This window comes from Pseudorca crassidens, chromosome 2 (genome assembly GCF_039906515.1).
Source record: "Pseudorca crassidens isolate mPseCra1 chromosome 2, mPseCra1.hap1, whole genome shotgun sequence".
Lineage (NCBI taxonomy): Eukaryota > Metazoa > Chordata > Mammalia > Artiodactyla > Delphinidae > Pseudorca > Pseudorca crassidens.
Window position 1 is genome coordinate 55,825,900 of NC_090297.1, and position 24,344 is coordinate 55,850,243.

The 24,344-nt window shown below is 41.7% G+C and overlaps 1 protein-coding gene across 4 annotated transcripts in view; it reads left to right on the forward strand.

The window, feature by feature from the left end:
- The window catches only part of DNAJC6 (DnaJ heat shock protein family (Hsp40) member C6), a 162,857-nt gene that overhangs the window by 59,882 nt on the left and 78,631 nt on the right, over positions 1-24,344 (forward strand). Inside the window, exon 2 of one of the 4 annotated variants that reach the window (XM_067726444.1) lies at positions 392-621. The exons of the other annotated variants lie outside the window; for them this stretch is intronic. Within the exon in view, the coding sequence (XP_067582545.1) occupies positions 426-621 (196 nt within the window). The 5' untranslated portion in view covers positions 392-425. The remainder of the gene's footprint in view (positions 1-391; positions 622-24,344) is intronic. 4 annotated transcript variants of the gene reach the window in all.

Below are 24,344 nucleotides of genomic sequence, written 5' to 3' on the forward strand. Positions count from 1 at the left end.
GCCGCGCTTGGAGCTGCCCTGCCGCGCGGCGGGGCGACGCGGTGACACCTATAGGATTGCTTCCGGGCACTCCCCAGCCATAGGGGGGCTGGCCCGGGTCCGGAGCTCTGCTGGGCCGGCGGCTCCACGGCGGCTTTACTGGGGACGCGCGCACCCGCCCGCCTGCGTTCTCCCTCTCTCCCTCCCGCCCTCGCGCCCGGCGCCCAGAGCCGCGCTCTGCCCAGGGCGGTGGCTTCGCCGCGCCCCGCAACGCTCCTCTCCGGGGGCCGCTCCCTCTTTCCCTCCTCTTTGCGTCATGTGGGGCACTTGATGGTTTTTGTTTTTGTTTTTCCTTAAAAAAAAATCCTCCTTTAGCCCTTTCCACCTTCCACCTCCCCCTTCGTCTCCCCAGGTTGATATTTTTTTCCTCTTCTGTGAGCTTGCCCATGAGCCTGCTCGGAAGCTACCGGAAAAAGACCAGCAACGATGGTTATGAATCCCTGCAGCTGGTGGACAGTAACGGGGACCTAAATGCAGGGAGCGGCGGGGGAGGCGGCAAGCTGAGAGTGAACGCCGGGGCGGCAGCGGCGCGGAGTCCCGCCCGGCAGCCTCAGGACCGCGCCAGCACCATGGACAGCTCAGGTAGCGCAGCGGGCGGGCAGCGCCCCGCTGAACTCTGCAGGGCCCTCCAGTTGTGGCCCAGTCCACTGACTCCCAACCCAGTCCGGCTTCGGAGAGGACAGGATGAAGGCGAAGGCACCTAATACCACCAGGGTGTCGCGTCTCTAATTTCTGTAGTCCAGGGAGCTAGGAAACGTTAGATCAGTCCGGAGGCCCAGTGACCGTAGCGATCGCCTGTTAATCTCTCTAGGCTGCTAAATACACCAGCTGGGGGCGGGGAGAGGAGGGGAAAGGGGAGGGGAGGGGTGGACAGGATAGGGGAGGGGGTGGCTCGAGGAGCAGTTGGGAAGGGGGCGGGGAGAGGCAGCTGCTTTCACTACCCAGCTGGATGAGGGGAAGAGGTGAAGGACGAAGTGTGCTGATGGTTTTTGCAGACTGCTGATGGTATTTATTCCAATTATTATTCTCGTAATGCTGATGTTATTTGCAATTCTGTAAAGCTCTGCCTCTTCTCTACTCTGCTGTCTGCTAGGTTTAATGCTGTTACCTTTCTTGAGCAAATTTTACCTGGTATCTAGAGCCCTTTTACACAGCTTTTATGATTTGCACAATGAAATTTTATTTCATCTGTTGTTGGCTTTGATCTTGTTTATCTTTATACTTTTGCACTGAGTGTATTAATATTTCATCAACCTCTATATGTAAGGAAAATGGAAATGCCTCTAAACTTTACATCTGGGCTTGTGACCGTCTTTTAGAAAGTGTTTTAGCAAGTTGGATTTTCTCTTGGAAATGTTCTTCTGGCGATTTCCATAGCATAGCAGTTACTTAATATATCCATGTTGGACCAGGAATGTCATTATAGCTGTTTGCTTACCTTTTCAAGGAACCAAGATAGGAGGATTGTTTACGTAAAGATAACTTATAATTGAGGTGCTCAGTGGTTTGTTCTATATTGGTAACTTTAATACTGGACAACTGAGAACTCCAGAGGAAAGATTTGTGTTGAGTTGTTTGGGCAGTCATGAAACCAAACTGAATTTAATTCCTGCACTTTGCAAACAAATGCTTGTTTCTTTAAATCGTGTAATGGCTCTTCTTGGGCTACCATTTTCTATTTTCCTCATCCTATAAGTGGGATGAAATATTGTCCACAGATGTTCAAGTGTCCAGGCTGAAAACTAATTTTATCCATGTAAGCTCCTATTGAAGTTAAATAAGATATTGGTGGTGTGTTTTCTCAGTACTATTTTAAATTAAAGCTAAAATTATTCCCTAAGGGACTGATGGTTTCAAGGGCTTTGGTACTGGGGTTGTACATGGTTATTTGATTTATGTTTTTCCAAATCTGTGATGTATCAAAGTACAAACCATCTTTTGACTGGATGTGATCTCCTTTAAATCTTACAAAAAAGATTCATATACTCTAAATGATGCTACTATAATCCTTTGGGAACATAGTGTGCATATAAACAAATAACTGAAATGAAAATGAACATTTCCAGATGAGTATAGAGGAGCCTCGCTTCAGGGAAATGAAATTCTGAACATTTCAATTTTTCATAGAGATTTTCATTTTAAAAATTGGAATTTTTAAATAAGTATGTTAACATTGTAGAATAAATTCTACATATATTTCCTGAGCCTGGTTATATGCCAGGCACTGTGCTAAGCACTGTAGGGAAGACAGTCATAAATGAGACAATTCTGACCTCTACGGGGCCATCGTACGATAAGGGCGGTAACTTGAACGCAGAGCAGCTTATGCTAAGTTCTGGATTTTTGGGTTTTTTTCCCTATCTTCACAAAATCAGACTTTTCCAATAGGTTTAGAGAAAAAGAATGAATTGCCTTGATAAATTGTTGTAATGAAAAAGCATTTTTATTAATAATACTGTTATCTCTAAAGTGCTTTTGCTAGGAGTTGATTCTTCAGCTTGATCAAACTAGCACTATATGAAGAGGTTGCAGGGATCGCCATCCACCCCCTTTAGGCTAAGAGAATATTGTGGCTTTGTTTCAACACGCATTTCGGGAGAATGCTGTTTGGATGAGCGATTGGTTCTTGAGAGTGGGCTTTCTTGTAGCGGGTAGCAAGTTTCATTTACTAGAGCAACTATATCTGTCCTGTCTAATTATAGTTCCTTCTTCTAAGATTTTCAAAGAGTGGCCTTGTGCAATGTAAATATATCCATTTGTTTAAGATATTTAATTAAACTCATGGATCACTTCTAAACCAGCAGTAATCTGCCCGTTTATTCAACTGATCGTACTGTGACATGCTGGATAGGACAGGTGGTTCATGGGGCTTTTGCTCTAACGAAAATGTTTAAGAATGAAAAAAATATGTCAAGATCCCTTAGAGAATTTAAAGCTTAGTCTTAACAATACCTTACATCTATATAGCTACTTATAATAGATAGGACACTTATCTTATTTCATTTCCCCAGAATTCTATTACATAGGGTAAGCAGCATGTGTCTGTGCCTAGAGACTTGGGATCAAACCTCTGCACTATTGTTACTAGCTGGAAAACCTAGAAATGTTTAAGCCAGTTCCCTTTTTATAAAACTAAGAACATCATAGTTGATCTCACCATAGAGCTTAAGTTTGAGGCTTGAAACAACATGAGAATACCTTTGCAGTTTTTCTTCTTTTTATTGTCTGTGCCCTTCCAATTTATGAGATGAGGAAAGTCATTCTTACAGATGGCAGGAGACTTGTTCAAGGTAAAATAGCAAGTTAATGACAGCCAGATTCGAGTCTTCTGACTCTAAGGTCTAAGTTTTTCCCCATTGAACTAAGCTATCTTTCTGTGTAGGCATAATATCAATCATTGTTGAAATGGAAACAATATTATCTACTTTGATTTTTCCTGAGATGTTCAGAGAATTTAATGACTTTATAAGTCAACAGATTCCAGATAGATTCCAGAACAGCCCCTTTGCTGGATTTGTCTTGCAGAGCTGTCTGCCTGTCCTGGCTCACTTTCTCATTTTTAAAATTAATTAATTAATTAATTTTTGGCTGCGTTGGGTCTTCATTGCTGTGTGTGGGCTTTCTCTAGTTGCGGCGAGCAGGGACTACTCTTTGTTGCGGTGCGCGGGCTTCTCATCGCGGAGCGCGGGCTCTAGGTGCGCAGGCTTCAGTGGTTGTGGCGCGCGAGCTCCGTAGTTGTGGCTCACGGACTCTAGAGTGCAGGCTCAGTAGTTGTGGAGCACGGGCTTAGTTGCTCTGGGGCATGTGGGATCCTCCCGGACCAGGGCTCGAATTCATGTCCCCTGCATTGGCAGGTGGATTCTTAACCAGTGTGCTACCAGCGAAGTCTCACTTTCTCTTCATTTAAATTATTCTCTAGAAGAGTGTCATTCAAAGGTCATCCTCTCATATCCCACATGGCATTGCAGCTATACCAATTCACTAGCTCAGAAACTTCATACTTCTCCTGTGTGCATTTTGCCTTCCACGGAAAGTAGAATCCACAGAAGTAGAATGCCCAATCTTGAGTCACTAAAGTGTTCCAACATAAGGCTTTATTTACAAAGGTCATAATGACAAGTCATAAGACAGTAGACCAACTAAAATCCAGATTTTAATGGGATTTAAATGTGTAAGGGTGATGAAGAATGCTAAAATGTTTTCTTGCCTTGTATGAATCTGACTGAAAACAAAAATTATCTTTAACAAATACTATTCCAGGTAGTGTTTAAACACAGCACCCACATTTTGAATCTGGCTTTAACTTTATGAAACATTTACTTGGATAACTTCATAATTCATTGAAATATCATCAGCATATATGTACTAATATTACTTATTTAGGAATACCTGCCCATTTAAGGGTCTTGAAGGTTGAAGGCAAAGTTGATTCACCCAACTTATTTAGTTGTGGCTAAAGTTTGAATGACTCTGGATAACCATTTAAGGATGCACCTGTGTCAAATTTCAAATGCTTGGAGACTGCCATGTTTCATAGACTTAGGAGAATCCATGTAGCCTATGATATACACTTTCTGTGAGGAAGCTTTCACTGCCTTCTGAGGCAGTACCTTTGGACTGCTCTCATTGGTACAGAGTACTTTCTTTTATCTAGGCAAAAATCAGCCTTTCTGCCCTCTATGTTTCAAAATAAATCTAACCCCCTTCCAAAGGTTTTTCATCAATTTTTATTATAAAAGTTTTCCATGCTCTTGGCTAAAAAAGAATAAAAGATTTCATAAAGGAATAAAATGAAAAATGTAGAAATGTACCTTCTCCCTCTCTGATTTTTTAGGTCCTTGCCCCAGAGATAACCCTTATTGAAAGTTTGTGTAAACAAATATAGGGCTTCCCTGGTGGCGCAGTGGTTAAGGATGCGCCTGCCAATGCAGGGGACACGGGTTTGAGCCCTGGTCCAGGAAGATCCCACATGCTGCGGAGCGGCTAGGCCCGTGCGCCACAACTACTGAGCCTGTGCTCTAGAGCCCACAAGCCACAACTACTGAGCCCACGCACCACAACTGCTGAAGCCCACGCACTTAGCCCGTGCTCCCGCAACAAGAGAAGCCGCCACAATGAGAAGCCCGCACACTGCAATGAAAAGTAGTCCCCACTTGCCACAACTAGAGAAAACCCGTGTGTAGCAATGAAGACCCAATGCAGCCAAAAATAAATAAATACATTTATATAAGAAACCCCCACCAAAAATATATTGTGTATATATATGTGTGCTTATATAAGATTAAAACTGTAATAAAATACAGATTCAAAGTTGTAACCATGTACCTTTATATACAATTGTTCAATAATGTTTAATGATAAAAATAGCTACAATTTAACGACTACAATCCAGACATTGTGCTAAGCATTGTACATATGGTATCTTATTTAACCCTCATAAGAATTCTTTAAGGTGGGTGATAGTTACTTTCCTCTTATAGTTGAATAAACTGAGGCACAGAGAGGTTCAGCAAGTTGCCTGAGGTTACACAGGCTCTACTCATTCTATATTGAGTAAAATTCCATAGAGAAATGCCTATAAGATTGCAAATGAAGAACTTAGTAGTAAATGTTTCTATCTGCTTCTTTCCCTGAGGTAAGAAGAAATAAGAGTGTCTGAGGGAGCTGAAATAAATGTAGTTGTTTTTCACGTTGAATCTCGTGAAACAAGTATCTCCTTTTGTATTAAATATAACATAAAGAATTTTAAAATGCTGGAAACTAAGGAAATAGAGCAAAAACAGTATTGGATAAGGCTTATTAAATCCTGATGTAACGCTGAGAAAAGAGTATAATTGGTGCAGCTTCATAAATTTATGGAACAATGTCTTGCCAATGAAAATGAGTCCCTGCTGCTCTGGGAATTAGGTCCAGAGTATTCTTAACTGGACATCAGAAGTCCCCTCTAGTACCTCTGAAAGCCAGCGCAATAGAACTTCATGTCCTTTCTTTACTGGTAGGTCCCTTGCCTCCCACCTGCATCTCTATGCTTCTGCATACACTGTTCCCTCAGCTTAGGCCAGCTTATCCCATAGCCATCTAGATGTCCACTTTTCCAGGTTATCTCCTACTCATTCTTCAGGACGTGGTTTCCATAATCTTAAACCCTATAAGCTGCATGAGATGGAGCATTCTCCATGCTCCTTCAGTGGCTTGCACGTCCCTGTCATAGCTGTCATCACATTGAGTTGTGATATGTTGCCTAGCATGTCTCTCCATCTAGACAGTAAGTAAAGTTCAGAGCAAGCCTGTCTTATTTACCTTTGTATTCTTGTCACTGCTTGTCATTCATTAGGAGCCTGATAAATACTCTTCGAATGAATGAAAGCATGAACGGAGTTGAATTTTTAAAAAGGGCATTTATAATGAAATATGCCCATCCAAACCTAAAAATAAGCATACAGCTAGATTTTCACGGAAATGAGGCCAGACTTGAAAGAAATGAAACTGTTGGCAAAAAGCTAGACCAGTTCAATAATGAGCATTTTTCATATGCAGGGATACCAGAGGGGAGAGAAGGATGATTAATACATAGTCCCAGACTCCCAAGAATTTTCTAATGTGTAAATAATTAGCTTAACGAAAGACTGCTTTCTTGATCAAAAAAAATGCAATCTATTGTATGATTCATCAAGGCAACGTTTTCAGCAGAAAAACAGAAACACTAAGTGTATACAACTAAAAAAATAGACTAACAATAGATGACTTTTCTCTGTAGATCTGTGTGTTTCATCCGTATCACAAGGTTTGAATCTTAGCCACTTTCAGGTTTAGTGTTAAACATTTTTTTGGTATCACCTTTGGCCGTGTGTAGTTATATGCAAGCTTTATGGTGACTTACTGCTTTTTATCACCTGTACTCATCTTGAACTCCTTTTGGAAAGAATCTATAATTTTGAGGTGGATTGAAGAATCCTGCAGTTTAGATTGTACATTTCCTTGTTGCCAAAACTTGTAACTCAGGAAAAAAAATAAATTACAGTTAGTGTATATTAAACAGTTTCTCTTGAAATCTACTTGGAAGCTTTCGACAGAGCAGCTCAGTGTATGAGAATTAGTGCTTCACGGTCAAAGGAATTAGGAAATTTCATGACATGTGTTAAGAGATCTGGCAGTTTCTGTTACCTTTAATTGCTTTACCTGACATGTCACAGGCTATAGTCTAGATCCAAAATACCTTCTTTTTTTTTTTTTTTTTTTTTTGTGGTACTCGGGCCTCTCACTGCTGTGGCCTCTCCCGTTGCAGAGCACAGGCTCTGGACGCGCAGGCTCAGCGGCCATGGCTCACAGGCCTAGCCGCTCCGCGGCATGTGGGATCCTCCCGGACCGGGGCACAAACCCATGTCCCCTGCATCGGCAGGCGGACTCTGAACTACTGCGCCACCAGGGAAGCCCCAAAATACCTTCTTATTTCAATAATGCATCAAAGCATAATTTTAACTGGGGATAGAAATTAAAATTCAGCTGTGTATGGTGTTACCAATGAAATAGCCCCATCACAGAAGCAATCAGATGACCCAGTAGCTTCTGTGCAGTGTTGGGTTTGCATGTGCAAAAAATTCCTGTTGGCATGTTGCAACTAGTACTCTACCTGGTGGCTGGCAAGTTTGTTTGGCATACGTTGTAAGCCATTTCCTGATTTTAGAAATATTATGCTGTGAAAGATGTGCACGCTGGAATTGGGTGTCTAAGTGGTATAATAAGAGACAGAGAAAGTGTGAAGGGGGTGCAGAAGAAGAAGCCATAATTTGAACCAGGAGGACTAGGGAAAGCCACAGTGGAAAGTGATGTTTGAGCCAGATGTCAGTAGGTGGAGAAGGAAAGGAAAATTGTTTGGGGCTGAGGGCTAAGACACAGTGGCCTCATCATGCACAGTGTGTTGAGAGACCTGCATTTAGACCTGGAAGCTGAAGCCCTGATGGGTAGGAAGTGCTCTAGTGGATGGCACTGGAAGATAGGTCCGGGTGAGTTTGCTGAGGAGCTTGGACTTTATTCTGCAGGCTGGGGGAGGTCGCTGAAGGTTTGGGAGTGGGGCTGAGGCAAGCCCGACTTATCCAACAGGCATAGTGCCTAGGGACCACAATAATTTTAAGGCCCACAAAAATGTTTTAATTTCAATTTCTTTTAAAAACTGGAATAAATAAGTAACAGTAAGGAATTCATCTTTATATCAATGCAGTAAAAAAATATGTAAACTTTTTTTAAAATGGGGGAATGGGCACAGGAAGGCAGAAGTGCCCCAGGGCCCACAGAGTCTCTTGCAGCTCCAGAGAGAAGAATGTAGTGTGTGAATCCTGAGGATAATTTGCATCTGTGTAAGGGATGGAGTCCATCTGTGTCCTACCTGTGTCCTGGCTGCATCATATTTTCTTGACGTGCTGGTTGAAAACACTGATTCCTAGGCTCCAGGAATTTCTGATTTGCTAAGGAGGGAGGAGGTGTACTGAAAGAGAGAGCGTATATATACGCCTGGAGGACAGGGAGAACAGTTACATGGCAGTTTAGTTGATGCCCTGAGAAATAGCTAAGGCCCAAGCCAGGGCAGTGCTAGTGAGACTGAAAGGAAGAGGCCGCTCCTGAAAGCATTATGCAGAAGAGTGGACAGGCTGACAGCTGACCGGATGTGGGGCGGGAGGCCTAGAGAAAGCTAGAGATGATTAGCCTGGATGGCAGCAGGAGAGGAGGTAGTATTTCCAGTCTTTGCTAGAAGTGGAAAATGTGACCAACTGGTTTTCTCTGCTGCAGATGCACCACGGGCACGTGTGTGGCAGGGCTGAATATGCTGTCAGCTTGGCACAAGATTTCACCAGGCTTTCAGCTCTTTGGTAACCTGCCCATCAGGCTGTGCAGATCTCCAGGGCAGTGCTGTGGAGGGGCAGGAGGCGGGAGCAGAGCCTGTGTTTGCCTGGAGGGAGGAGTAAGGTAATCGGTGGAAATGCTAGAACCGAAGTTCTGTGGCACTGGGCTGAGTCCAGGACCGAGGCCGGAGGCCAGGACCGTGTAGGGTAGCCAGCCTGCCCTTACTCCCATTCTCACTGGATGAGCCCTCGGCTCTGGTTCCTTGCCTGGTGATGGAGGCACAGGAAGAAAGCTCAAACACCGAAGAAACTTGGAAGATGATTACTGCAGCAGGAATTCTCGGTCTCTATGGAAACAGACAAGTGCCTGAAAAAAAACCCTGACCCTAGGAATTCTCCAGGTCTGCTTGTACCTGCATTGGGCCACTTGAGCATTGCAGCACAAGTCCTAGCAGGACAGAAGCCCTCATTTCTCCTTTCTCTCTCCTCCTCTGCAGCCCTTCTTCCCTCTCTTTGCTTCTTTCTTTCTCTTTCTCCTTCACTTCCGTCTCCAACTTCCTCGTCTCCCTCTTTCCTCCTTTGCCTCTGCTACCCTTCTGCTCTGTTGTTCTCTCTCTTTTCCCCTTTCCTGTCTGGATCTCCTCCCTTCTCCCCAGTCAGTGAGTCAGCATGTTTTGGGAGACTTGGAGCCCCATACCATAAGAAGTGTGTGGATGACTGTAGTTTTGGGGTGTGTGTGTGTGTGTGTGTGTGTGAAACTTAGATCCCAGCCTGCTGCATGTGGTCCAATAGGTGTGAACAATGGTGTCACTTTCCGGTTTGGGTAATTGCATCTGACCTACCTAAAATTTCACTTGCTGTTGCAATTAGCAAAGTATTCCAGGCTGTGACTTGGTGATGAGAGGTTTCATAAGCCTCCATCCCAGAGGTAACTGCATTTCATTCAGATGAAGGAAAGAATTTTTCTTCCTAATTCGCAACTAGGGAGTGCAAGATCATAGCTCTCCATTTCCCCCTCCCTGTCTCTCCTACCTCACCCCTGCAGGAACGCAGATCTTTCTCTTCCCCTCTGCTACTGCTGAAGCCTAGATAAAATGCTGTGTTTTCAGTCTTTACAGTTCAGTTTGCTGGTGCTCTTGCATAGTGGGGGTATTAGGGAATCATGAGTCAGAAATCCCAGATACAAGCTCTGGCTCTGTCATTTGCAGGCTGTAACCTTGGGCAGGTAATTCAAGTGAGAACAATCATACTGACCCTGCCTGTTTCACAGGCAAGGTGAAATGTAGCTGATAGCACCGTGCAGTGAATAATCCTTCATTTATTCACTTCACAGTGTCTGTGGTCTGCCTACTATGTGCTGGTATTGTTCTAGGCACAGAGATACAATGCAGGATGAGACGCAATCCAGTAAGCAAAGATAAAGGATTATATGGAGTGTTAAATGCCATGGAGGGGACCAGAGTGAGAAAGGATAACTCAGGGTGGTGGAGGCCAAGCCAGCAGCAGGGCCCAGGTCTTCTGACATATCGGAGTGTGACGGAGATTGCAAAGGAGGAGGCCTGAGATCTTGGGCACCCAGTGACCAAGATGTATCAGCTACTTTAGGAGAAGACAAGCTGGAGGGATAGAACAGGAAAAATTAGGTTTTAGCTGTTAGGGAAATTGGCTTATTAGGTGCCTCAAAAAAGTATAGCAGGATTTCGCTTTAATTATCCGTCTTAACACCCAGCCGTTAAACCCCCTCCCAGGGTAGGAGGCTGGCTTTGTTTCTCGATGTGCCAGGAGAGAAGTGTCTCCGTTATGCCACTTACTGGTACACACAGCCTGGCAGGCTTTCACGCTGTCTTGTTTTGTGAGCATTTGCAGTCCTAACAGAATACAGTTCTATTTCATATGTTGCTTTGTTTTCAAGCCATTGCATGAGAGCCGGGCTTCTTGTCTCAAAAACCAAAACCAAACCAAAACAAAAGCCCCTGTTTTTGTTTATAGCAGTGGTACCTGTTTATGAAAAGAAAATTTAAAACGATTCAGAGAGTGGTATAAAAATGAAAATAAAAGTCCACATTTTTTCTCTCAGCTTTTAGTTTTACTCTCCAGATATAATTAATATTAATGATTTCTTGTATATACTTAGAGAATATGCAAGCATATATAAGCTTATATACAACCGCATAGACACATGCAGATTCCTGCACACCCATATACACATACACGCATTCATATGTAATGTATACTTGTATATCCTGGAATCTTATACATGCTGTTACATAACTTGATCTTTACTTAACACTATATCTTGGATAACTTTCTACATTAGTACCTAGAGATGTAACTTATTTTCTCTAATAACTGCTTTGAATTCCACTGTCCAAGTTCCTCTATTGATAGGCAGTAAATATCTTTGAACATAAATTTTTGTATATTGCATATGTGGTATATACCTCTGGGATAAATTCTTAGAAATGGCACTGCTAGGAAAAAGAGCCTGTTCATTTCACATTATGATAGATCTTGCTGCATTGCTTTCTAAGAACCTTGTACCAACTTAGATTTCTACTAACAGCGTATGGGATTACTTTTTCCCCCCACAACCTTGTCAAGGCTGAGTATTATCAAACTTCTTAATTTTTGGCAGTCTCATGAATGAGAAATAGTGATAATGCTTTGTTTAAAACTGGCATTACATGTTGATACTTCCATGAGTTATTTTTGTTTTTGGAAATGGGGTTTGATTACTTTTTATTACATAGGTAATATATATCTAGGGAAAAACAATTTAGAAAATGCAGAAAAGCACACACACACACACACACACACACACACAATAACTGATAAACTTGTTTTTCATGGATGACCATTATTATTAACATTTTGGAATTGATCCTTTTGTCTCTTATCTATGTGTAAAAATATGAATGAAAAGATTCTCTGTTACCTTATTGGCTCTCCATTAATTGTGGCTACTAGTCTTCTTGTAGAATGCTGCAGTACATCAGTGGAGAGAGCACTGGAGTTGGAGCCAGTGATTGTTCTAGATTCAAGTTTTGAAATCACTGATTAGCTTTGTGACCTTGGGCAGTGCCTTTCTCATCAGATTGTTAGGAAAATCAAATGGGATAAGGTATAGAAAAGTGCCTAGTGCATTCCCTGCCCTAGAGTAGATGCTTGATAAGTGTTGGCTGCATCAAGTGGTTGAAGCTAAGTGAGCCCATGTTGGGAATATTTTATAATCCTGAGTTTTCTTCAGAGTGGATTATTTTACTTCTTCATTTTACAAGGTTCTGAGCGTTTTCTTTGTTATATTCGTTCTTGGATTGTTCATAAGCTTTAAGACAATGTGTGGTTACCATGTAGTCCTCATAAATGTGGAGGGTTGTTATCAGCAGAACTCTTGGACGAGGCGGTCAACAGGCTTGATACATTATAAGGTCCTCAGGACAGCCCAGTTGAAGGAGAATTTTCAGGGTGGAGGATGAAACCCAGGAACTTTCCAAGGATGAAAGGAATCTGCTGTTTATGTTCTAAGCATGATTAGTCATTGCTTATATTTATTTATTTATTTTTCCCGGTATTGCTACAGAAGCTAGTTCACGTAAAGCAGTGGTTCTCAAAAATGTCTGGGGACATTTTTGGTTGTCACAATGTGGGGGAAGGGTTGTTCCTGGCATCTAGTGGATAGAGGCCAGGGTACTGCTAAACATCCTACAGTGCACCAGACAGCTCCACACAGTAAAGAATTATCAGAGCCAAAATGTCAGTAGTTTTAAGGTTGAGAAACTCTGATGTTAATGGAATGAATATATTGATTATGAGTTAAAGATAGTGAACGTGGTGAAGTATGCATTCATGGACCCACCAAACTAATGGTACTGGTCAGTGCTAGGCTACAAATTAAACCATACCTAAAAGGAATTTCTTCCTGGCTGCAAGAAGTTCCTTTGCTTTTCAGAAAGATGGTGTGGGAAAGGCCTAAGTTATAAAATGGTTCTGTTTGGCTGGGATTATTACCTGGAGGCAGCCGAAGTCCTAGAAAGTTCAAGTTTGTGTCTCAGTCTCTTTGGAATCCAAGATGACTTCCTTTGTTCATTCAAGCATTTATTCATTCAGCAAACACTATTAAATGACTACCAGCCAAATAACTGTGCTGTGAAATCAAAAAGAGAAAGAAACAAATGCCCTAGAAGAGCATAGAAGACAGTATTGTGGTTAAGAACTCAGATCTGGATCTGGATTATATCCTGGGCTCAAATTCTGCCTCTGCCACTTGTAATTTATGTGATTCAGGTTGTGATTTTAGGATGAGGTTAAGAACATCTACCTCACATGATTGTTGTAATGATCAAAATGTTGACAAACATAGGATGTTTAGAACAGTGTCTATCTCAATACAATGTTCTTGTTATTTTTAGTTCACTACTGTTACTGGCATCTTGGAGCCCTGTGGATTATCTAGTTTAGGGTTTTCATTTTGATTAGCACTAGATTCCTTTTTCAATAAAGCCTTACCCAGACTCTTACTGTATGCAATACATGAAAACAGAGCAACTCTGGTTAAAATAAGGATGGGAGGCTGGGATACTGCTTTCTTGGGACCACTTGCCTCTCCTGCCTCAGCAGTGGTTTCTTGTGTGTAATTGCAGAACCTGGGGCTGAGTAGCATCCAGCTTGACAACCACTGAGCTCACCTAGTCTACTGATTTTGAGAGTGAGGGAACCGAGGCCTGGAGAGAGGAAGTGACTTAAAGGGGGGATGAGGCAAGTACACAAATCACTCTGCTGTGCACGTGCCAAGCACAGCAACATGCACTGGGAGGGAGTTGGGAGAAGACAGAGACAGACTTCTCCGTGCTTAGGTTTATGTAGGGCTGGTCTTGAAGGATGAGTAGAATTTGAACATTTCAGATAAAGTAGGAGAGAATATTTTCAGAGGAAGAAAAAGGTGATAAAGGGATGGAGGAAAAATCATTCAGAGTCTTTAGTGAAGGCTCCATGTCTTAGTGAATTATCTTTGGTTGCAAGTAATAAAAGCCATTTCAAAACATGTTAATGGAAAACCAAAGGAAGGGAGTTGTTATAAAGTCACAGGCTACCTTCTGAGTCCCAGGGTCAGAGAGTGGAGCCCTGCCTCATTTGTGCCTGGAACTCCAGAGCTGAGAGCCTCCCGGCAGCCCTTCTCTCTAGTGCTTCACGGTTCTTGTCTTGCTTCTTCCTATGCATTTGCTTTATCCTTCATCCTCTCTCTGTAGACCAGCTTTCTGGTCTTCTCTTTGTAGAATAGCTTCCCCAAAGTTCCCAGTTTACATGTCACTAATTCAAGCATTCAGTCTTCACTGATCATCTCTCTGAATCCCAAACTCTAAATTTCAGGAGAGAATCCAGTTGGCTTAATAGGTGTTACATGTGTACCTCTCATCCAGTAGCTGCAGCCAGGGTGGAAGATGTGAGGAGCCTGTCTTGTCGTGTTAACATTGCTGGCAAAGCCCTACTCAAACTTGAAAATGAAACACCGTGACCTGCAAGTTGCTCCTTTACCATCAGTGGAGACAGGCGTCTGTGTATCTATAACAAAGTATGAGGTAAAGAATCTGGGCAAGAAGTAAGTTAGTGGGTTGATGAAGCCTACTCTGAGGATGGACAGTAATGCTGGCTCTGAAGTGTCGGCAAGAAGGAGCTGAGGGAGACGTTACACATAGGAGCTGACTGGAAAGGTGGAAGAACATGGAATGTTTGGGTTATAGTGAGCGTTGAGTACCTATGAGTACCTATATGTGTCAGAAAGTTCAGTCATTCACTCAGACAACAAATATTTATTGAAGACTTCCTAGAAGGAAGGTATGTTAATGGATGAAGAAACAAAATTAAAATAGTTAAATTGCTTCTCCAGTGTCATAGAGAATGAGAATATGAACCATATCTAGAACGTTTTAGTCTTAAAATTTTTTTCTCTGTAGTTTCTTCATTTATGCTTTTTCTTTTTTTTAACATCTTTATTGGAGTATAATTGCTTTACAATGTTGCGTTAGTTTCTGCTGTATAGCAGAGTGAATCAGCTATACGTATATCCCCATATCCCCTCCCTCTTGCGTCTGCCTCCCACCCTCCCTAAACCACCCCTCTAGGTGGTCACTAAGCACCGAGCTGATCTCCCTGTGCTATACAGCTGCTTCCCACTAGCTATCTATTTTACATTTGGTGGTGTATATATTGTCACTGCTACTCTCTCACTTTGTCCCAACTTCTGCCTCCCGCCCCCACCCCATGTCTTCAAGTCCATTCTCTACGTCTGCGTCTTTATTCCTGTCCTGCCCCTAGGTTCATCAGAACCATTTTTTTTTAGATTCCATATATGTGTGTTAGCATACGGTACTTGTTTTTCTCTTTATGACTTACTTTACTCTGTATGCCAGACTCTAGGTCCATCCACCTCACCACAGATAACTCAATTTCGTTTCTTTTTATGGCTGAGTAATATTCCATTGTATATATTTGCCACATCTTCTTTATCCATTCATCTGTCAGTGGACACCACAATGAGATATCACCTCACACCAGTCAGAGTGGCCATCATCAAAAAATCTAGAAACAATAAATGCTGGAGAGGGTGTGGAGAAAAGGGAACCCTCTTGCACTGTTGGTGGGAGTGTAAATTGATACAGCCACTATGGAGAAGAGTATGGAGCTTCCTTAAAAAACTAAAAATAGAACTACCATATGACCCAGCAATCCCACTACTAGGCATATACACTGAGAAGACCATAATTCAAAAAGAGACACATACCACAATGTTCATTGCAGCACTATTTACAATAGCCAGGACATGGAAGCAACCTAAGTGTCCATCGACATTTCTGCTTTTTCTACTTGATTCTACAAGGTCAAAAATGATGTAGAGCAAGGGTAGTGGCTCATGCTTTTAATTTTTTTTTAAATAGCTATTGAAATTGTGCATTGTCCTAACTTCCTAAAGCGGGAATACATACATAATTTCCATAACTATGAAATGATTTTTGTGTGAGTGTATATTTGTTTTAGGGGGATTCTTTGGGCAGGTGATTTCTAAGATCTCTTCTAACATTTCAGTATTCAGGGACTTGGCTCTCTTTCATCTCAGTAATGTTGGCAACCGGTTAGGTTTAATTTATTGTAGAATTGCTTATAATAGAAAAAAATGTAAAGCTACCTAAAATGTTCCAAAATAGGAGATTGGTTCAGATAATTATGATATGCCTATATGGTATTACTAAATAGCCATTAAAAAATAATTGTTCAGATGGATCAACAAAAAGGTCCTACAGTATAGCACAGGGAACTATATTCAATATCCTGTGATAAACCATAATGGAAAAGAATGTGTGTGTGTGTGTGTGTGTGTGTGTGTACATATATATATATCTGAATCACTTTGCTGTACAGCAGAAATTAACACATTGTGAATTAACTATACTTCAATAAAATTTTAAAAATTGTCCAAGGAATTTTTAATATGGGAAGAGCCTTAAAATATAAAATTCATGAAATAAGATAAACTACATGCTAAATTAACCTATGTAAAGACACACACATATGTTTGTATTTACACCCAAGAAAATCATTTTAAGGATGTGTAATAGTCTAAAAATGAAGGAACTAGATCAAAATATTATAAAAGGATATTTGGATAGTAGGGTACCAGTGATTTTAACATGCTATTTTTATGTGTTTTGCTACAGTTTCAACAATGAATTTACATTTCATAACTATAATTGTATATAACTGTATTCTTTTTCTGTATCTACTTTTGTAGCTAAACTTTTTATTTAAATAGTTAAAGATTCACATGCAATTGTAAGAAACAATAGAGAGAGATCCTTGTAAAATTTGCCTACTTTTCTCAGTGGTAATATTTTGCAAAACTATAGTGTAATATCACAGCTAAGATATTGACATATTTCCCTGGTTTTATTTGTATTAGTGTGTGTGTGTGTGTGTGTGTGTGTGTGTGTGTATGTATAAGTTCCATACTGTTTGTCACTTGTGTGGGTTCTGAATCAACCACCACCGTCAAGATACTGAACAGTCACAGCATACCACCAGGAGCCCTCATATTGCCCTTTTATAACCATATCCACACCCACCACTATTCTTTTAAAAATGCAGTCAACTCTAATGTGTAGTGCATTTAAGTAACTTTGCTTTTTCATCCAAAGCGTAATTGTAGAACCTTGGAGTTGGAACGGACTTAGCCGTCTGATTGGTCACTCAGAATATGGGAATTTTAGAAGGGTAGTGAAGAAGTTTATGATTCTCTGGTCTCCTTCAAACACATTATCAACTTGAGCTCTCTCCCTACCCTTCACTTTAAACTCCTTTGCCTCAGTAATGCAGGTCTTAAGTTAACTCTCATTTTCTCTGGAAACCCTCGTCTGACCTTCTAACTCTGGGTCCGATGCTTCTCCTCTGTGCCCTGATTATACTCTGTATTTTCCTCATTGTGGTATTTTCTCATCTTATTGCTCATAGATAATCAATAAGTGTTGGATGGGTGGATAATGTCTGGATAAGAGTTCTTCCTCAGTTTCTGATGAGACTCCAACTTCCAGCTCTTCTTCTCCTACTCTCTGAGAGGCTTTTGACGCTGCCTGCACTTCACAGCATGTATATGGCAAGCCCTAAGTTTATTTTGGCTGAGCAACTACTTGCCCAGTCCACAAATTTCAGTCTTCTACCTGCCGATGCTGCCACCCGGATGAACAACTCATCTTCTGAGCTCCTCACATTTTTCTCTTTTCCTTCTCCATTTCTAAAGTTAATATTGATGACCTCTGTAAGCAGCTGTGAGCCTAGCACTGTGCTACCTGCTTGATATGTATTATCCCCTTTTAACACAATGGACTTCAAATTATGTTTTACTTCCTCCATTTTTTTTTTTTTTTTTTTGCGGTACGCGGGCCTCTCACTGTTGTGGCCTCTCCCGTTGCGGAGCACAGGCTCCGGACGCACAGGCTCAGCGGCCATGGCTCACGGGCCTAGCCGCTCCGCGGCATGTGGGATCTTCCCGGACCGGGGCACGAACCCATGTCCCCTGCATCGGCAGGTGGACTCTCAACCACTGCGCCAACCAGGGAAGCCTTACTTCCCGCATTTTTAAAATGATGAAACTGAGATTGAAAAAAAGGTGAATTACTTGTTCAGGATCATGTAGCCAAGTAAGTGGCAGAACTGGATTGAAATCCAGGACTGTCTACTATAAAGCCCACTTTTCTGAACAGTCTGTAGGAAGAAGCTGTTTTAATTCCATCGTCTTCCAAATCTCAGCACTTCCTCTAGGAGCCTGTCTAGCCCCTGACTGAACTCTTCCCATCAGATAACTCCACACTGTGGAAGGCAGCTATTCTCCTGCTGGACAGGAATCATCACCTGGAATTTGTCTTTCTCAGTGGAAATCTGTCCATCACTCTCTCAGTGCTATATCTAGGCAGGTTGTGGTTCTGTCCTTTTGTGCAACATAAATTCCTCTGAATCTATAGATTCCTCATGGTATAGCTAGAAGGATTTTAATAATTTTCTGGTCTTATCTATTACAGATGAGGTCACTGGCGTACAAAGAGGAGCCCTGTTCAACTTACTACCCTTGAGTTACTTGAAGCCTAATCCTGATGCTTTGGTTTACCTCTCTCCTTCTAGCTCTTATAGTCTTTCCTCGCGAGATGGGTTTTTTCAAGCTTCCATTGCCCTAGTCATTCTGCTATGAATACTCCAGCTGGCCACTCTCCCTCTTGTTTTTGGAGCTGACCTCAATATTCCAAATTTGGTTTGATTGCCTGGAGTTCTAGAGAGGATGTTTAATTCTGCAAGTAAATATGAGAACCTACTATGTGCCAGGGACATGTTGTAACCCTCCATCACATTCTGCCTTTCTTCTGCTTTTCTCCACATCCTCTACAATATATGTGAGATTATAGCCTGGGCTGCAGGTAACAAAGGCCATGATATCTATGGCTTAAACACATGGAAGCTTACTTCTTGCTCATATAAAAAGCCTGATCTGCAATGGCACCTTTACTCTGTGGAATAACTAGGGTCCCAGGCTCCTTCTGTCTGGTTGCTTTATGCTCCTTAGGGTGTTCCCCTCTTCCTCGTTGTCTGAGATGGCCAAGTAACACTTTTGTTTTCCAGGATACCTCGTCTCTCTCAGAAATACTCTGGAAGTTGCACTCTGCCACTCACATCTCACTGGTCAGAACTTAATCACATGGTCACATATCGCTGAAGGGAAGCCTGGGAAATGTAGTCTTTTATTCTGGGAGGCCATGTTACCAGATAAAAAATATTCCCAGAGAAAAAGAAGGGGATAATGGATATTAGTGTGACAAATGCAGTCTCTGCCACCTCCCTCCTTGTGTTTCAACTCCATGAAGATAGGCCCGAGGTTAGTACTCTATAGCCACTGGCCTTCCAGGCTTATGAAATGCCATTTCTAGGAAAGATAGCAAAGCAGGACCCCCTAGAGTAGTCAAGAGAAATTCCAGAATTTCATGAAAGACTGAAATTCAGAATCTTTGATGAGGAAGTCACACTGGTAAAAAATAGCTGCTATTTGTTTAGGGCTTTTACTATTTATCTGCCGTGCATGTGTTAAATATTTAACATTAATCATCTTATTTAATTCTGAGAAGATTCCTAGGAGGCAAGTACTATTATTAATCCCCAAATTACAGATCAAATTTTCCAGAGAGATGAAGTCTCTTCCCCAAGGTCACATAGCAAACACGTAATGAAACGGCCGCCTGTTTATCTTAGTGCGTTGGCGGCCTGTGGTCATCGTCCTCTTCACGCTGATGCCAGACGAATTAAGGATGCTCATTAACACTCCATAAAGCGTTCTCATGATCCTCATAATAGCCAGACACTCCTAATTATAACCTGAGCAGGAAGTGTTGTTGTAAGTAGGTTATGAGCCCCGAGTTGAAAGCACGGGTTTTACATCTTGTTGGCCGAGTGTGAGCTCAGGTCAGAAAGAAATATTTGGTCACCACATGGGCAAAAGCCATTGTCCTTGTGTCCCATCTTGCCATCAGCAGTGTTCCTTGGGGTATTTTTGTTTGCCTGAGGAAACAGGTGCACAGAGATATCGAAGGGCTTGTGACATGTGGTAGAGTTGGGATGTGGCTCCGTGTGGATCTGATGCCAAGCTGGGAATCTTAACTCGCCCGCTGCCTCGTGCTCATTACTTTGATGGGCCTGAACCCTGCTTCCTCGTGTTCTGGAGGCTCTCAGTGTACCCTAGCACCTGTGCCAAGCCTTAGGTTGCTAGCTTTGCTGTGCTTGGTTAGAGATTATAGGCCCTGATTTACCACAGACATTTCTAGGCCCTCATTTGTGGATAGCCTTGCTTTTTATCATTTGCTTGGTTTTTTTTCTCTTGTGGATGTGGCAAATGAGTTATACATACAAATATTAACAATGGGGCACTCTATGAGGAAGCCGAGTCTCTATGGTCAAGTCTCTTTTCCTACCCCAAATCAGCATATATAGACGACAAGAGGGGCACTTGAAACCTGGATATTTCGGAATAACAAATATTTGGTGAATTACGGGGTAGTGATGGGGGCTACCTTAGAGCTGGTGAGAGAGGACACCTTTCTGAATGGGTGAATATAAGAAAGGAGTGATGTTTTTGATATTAGCAATGATTTATAAGAATATTTAAATCATCCTTTTCTCTTAAAACCCATTCAAGCACTTAAACAGTTAGAAATCAGATGATTGCATTAGAATCTCAAACCTGGAATTTATAGAAAATGGGAGGGTACTCAGAGGGTGTTCTGTTGGCAGAGCGGCTGAGCTGCTCTGAAAACAGTGGCAGACTCTTTTTTTTACAGTGACTAGAGCCTCACAGATGTGCATCCACTAGCAGCAGTCCATCCATCACTAGCAGATTTGCACATGGTTCCAGTTTGGGCACTTGGGTTCTTCATCTAATGCTAATTCAGCTATTCATATTAAGCTTTGTAACATACTAAGAGGTTATTTAAAAAAGCAAAAAGAACACAAGCCTAGTAATTAATTGTGGGAACTTAATAGTACATTCTGGACTTGTTTGGTATCTGCCCAGGATCAGCAGAGATCCTTCTGATATACTTCCAATAACAATAAAAATAACAGCTTGGAGAAATAAGCAGACTCAGGTGGGGAACTGAGGTTCTGGGAAGAGCTTTATCTTTCATCCCATTGCTCTTTGGCATTGCCTGTAAGTACACAACATCAGTGCCTTGTTTTTAGTTTACAAAGCACTTCCACAGACATCATTTTACTCCAATTTACAACTGCCTTTGAGCTGAGTATAATTATCTTCATGTTATGGCTGAGGAGCCTGAGGCTCAAAAGGGGTAAGTGACTTGCCCAAGGTCACAACATAGTTGGCAGGTGACAGAATCAGGACTGCAACGCAGATGTTGCACTTGTAGTCATAATTTCTGAAAAACATTGTAGCTTTAAAATCTTGAAAAGCATCAGTGCCATCACTAGGATAATGACTTAGGGATTTTTTTCCTCCGTGAATATTATTTTAAACATTTTAAGGAAATAACTGCAAATTCTGTTCTATACTAACCCTAATAATGTGTTCTGTAACATCCCTGAGTCCAGAATTCCTCAGGACTATTTGATTTTTCCCCAGCTTCAGTCTTTAATATCACCTTGTGTTTAATTATATCATGTTGAAAGCAGAGCCTGGAGAATCATTATTAAGGATTTGTAGGTTGTTTAAATGACCATTTTTTTTAAAAAAAGAAGCATAGATATGAATAGAAATAAAATTATTTTGCGAAGTAACCAACGCTTTAGTCATGTTCATATCTGATTCACTCATTATAAGAAATTCTTTTGAAGATATATTTTGAGTCCCTTGGACTAGATAGAATAGAGAGAGAAAGGTAGCGATTTTGTTAGGTTAATTTAACTATCCCTGCTTTGGGAGAGGGCAATAACAAAACTTAATAGCAAAAGAAAAAGAGGACTCCCAGATGAGATTATACTTGCAAAATTTTCTAGGCTGACAGGAAAGCTGCAAGTATAAGATGTAATCATGTTTGACACAAGAATTAGGAGGACATAGACTACAAAACCCTTAAGCCTGACAGCCTCTGGCAAGGTGGTAAATAATATGAGGTTTTTTAGAGTAGCTTTTCTCGGGATAGAGCACAAAATATAATACATATAACACATGCAGGATTGTTCCTGGAGAGGAGACAGCAAAAATACTCTCGAGACAGCAAAGGATACCTAGGAAAGCATGTACAAAGTTCCAGAAAGTGAGAGCATGGGCTGTTGGAAGAGCTGCAGGTGGTTCCCTGGGACTGGAACAAGGAGCCGGAGGATCTGGGAGGAATTCGGGAGGTGAGACTGTAGAGGCAGGCAGCTCCCCATCATTCCAGGCTTGTAAACCCTGTTACTTGGAGCACCTAAATGTTTCATAGAAGAGAGTGATAAAGTCAAATTTGCATTTTAACAAGATGCCTTTGGAGAGGATCGAAGAGGTTCAAGGCTGGTGGTAGGAAGATCAGCTAGCTGGACACTCAGGAGAGATTGTCCTGATTGAGATGAAAGTGGCCTGAACTAAGGTACTAGCTAGTAGTGGGTTCCTAGAAAGGAGGGATAGATTTGGTGCTTGCCTATGGGAACCGGAATGGGGGGAGAGGAGGAGACAAGTTGATTCTCAGATTTCTTTGTATCCACCCATTCTTACCCCATAACTTTCTATGCCATAAAATCATTGTGGGCATCAGTGCTTTTGCGGCCAATAAATAAGAGAGATTTGTTGATTCTTGAACTAATAACCACTCTCAGCCCAAGTTGCTAATGTCCTTGGGGCTTTTTTATTCAAAGAATCTTACAGGCAGATGATTACCTTTTTTTTGTATATGCCCATATCTCTTTACTCAGGGACCTTTAATTCGAATTCAGGAGGAAACAATTGTTTTAAGTGGCTAACCAGAAGTATGGTGATTCAGCTTCTTTAGTTAGAAGCTGATAAACCTTGTAGTGTATATACCATATAAACACCAAAACACATGTGTTTCCTTTAATATAATAATGACGGTGGCAAGAATGAGTGTAACTAAAATTTGAAGGCCTGTTGTATATAGTTTGAGACTCCCCATCACCTACAAGATAAAATTCAGTGTCTTTAAGGGGCACACAGCCTTCCATACTGCGGTTCCTACCTACTCTACCACCCCTTGTTCAGCACTCCCTGTGCAGTATTGCTGGCTAGTTTATAGCTCAGAATTTAAGGTCAAAATCAACAGTATGTATTGAGCCAGACACTTTGGGAAATAACAGTGCCCAACACAAAAAATATGTATTCTTTTATAGGGCTTCTTTTCTAGTAGGAAAAAAATCAAGGTAAAAAGTACGATGAAGAAAAATAAACTAAAATAAGAAGACTGGGGGCACTACTTTATATAGGGTGATCTGGAAAACTCTGAAAAAGAAGCATTTAAGCAGAGACCTGTAGGAAGTGAAGAAGCAAGCCATGTGGATATCAGGGGAACAGTGGGATAAGTAAATGCCAAGGCGGTGGGGCAGTTGTATGTTAAATAGAGGAATAGTTTGGCTACAGCAAAGAGACAGGGGAAGAGAGGTACGAAATAAGGCTGGAGAGGTATGCAGAGGTCAACTCCTGTAGAGCCTTTAGGCCATAGTGAGGACTTTGCTTTTTACTCTAAGTGGGATGGGAATCCATTGGAAGATTTTAAGCAGAAGGGTAACATGACTTGCCTTATTTCTTGAAAGAACACTTTTGTTGCTCTTTATTTACCAGAGTGCAGGGAGGCAAGGGTGGAAGCAAAGACACCAGTTAAGAGGCTGTAGCAGTAATTCAGGTGAGAAATGATGATGACTTAGATCTGTGGTTGGTAGCACTATAGGTAATGAGAAAAGGTGGATTATATCTATATATGTGTATATAAAAATATATACATTATGTATTATGGCATATAATGTGTATAATATATAAATATATGTACAATTTTCTAATTTCTTTTTAAAATTATTTATTTTTATTATTTATTTTATTTTTGGCTGCATTGGGTCTTCATTGCTGTGTGCGGGCTTTCTCTAGTTACGCCGAGCGGGGGCTACTCTTCGTTGCGGTGCGCGGGCTTATTGCAGAGCACGGGCTCTAGGCACGCAGGCTTCAGTAGTTGTGGCACGCAGGCTTCAGTAGTTGTGGCACGCAGGCTCAGTAGTTGTGGCTCGCGGGCTCTAGAGCGCAGGCTTAGTAGTTGTGGCACACGGGCTTAGTTGCTCCGCTGCGTGTGGGATCTTCCCGGACCAGGGCTCAAACCCGTGTCCCCTGCATTGGCAGGCGGATTCTTAACCACTGCACCACCAGGGAAGCCCCATCTAATTTTAAATATATATAAAAGTAGGAAGGAGAAACAACATAAGTAGAAAGTGGAAACCCATATCCCTGTTACCTAGCTT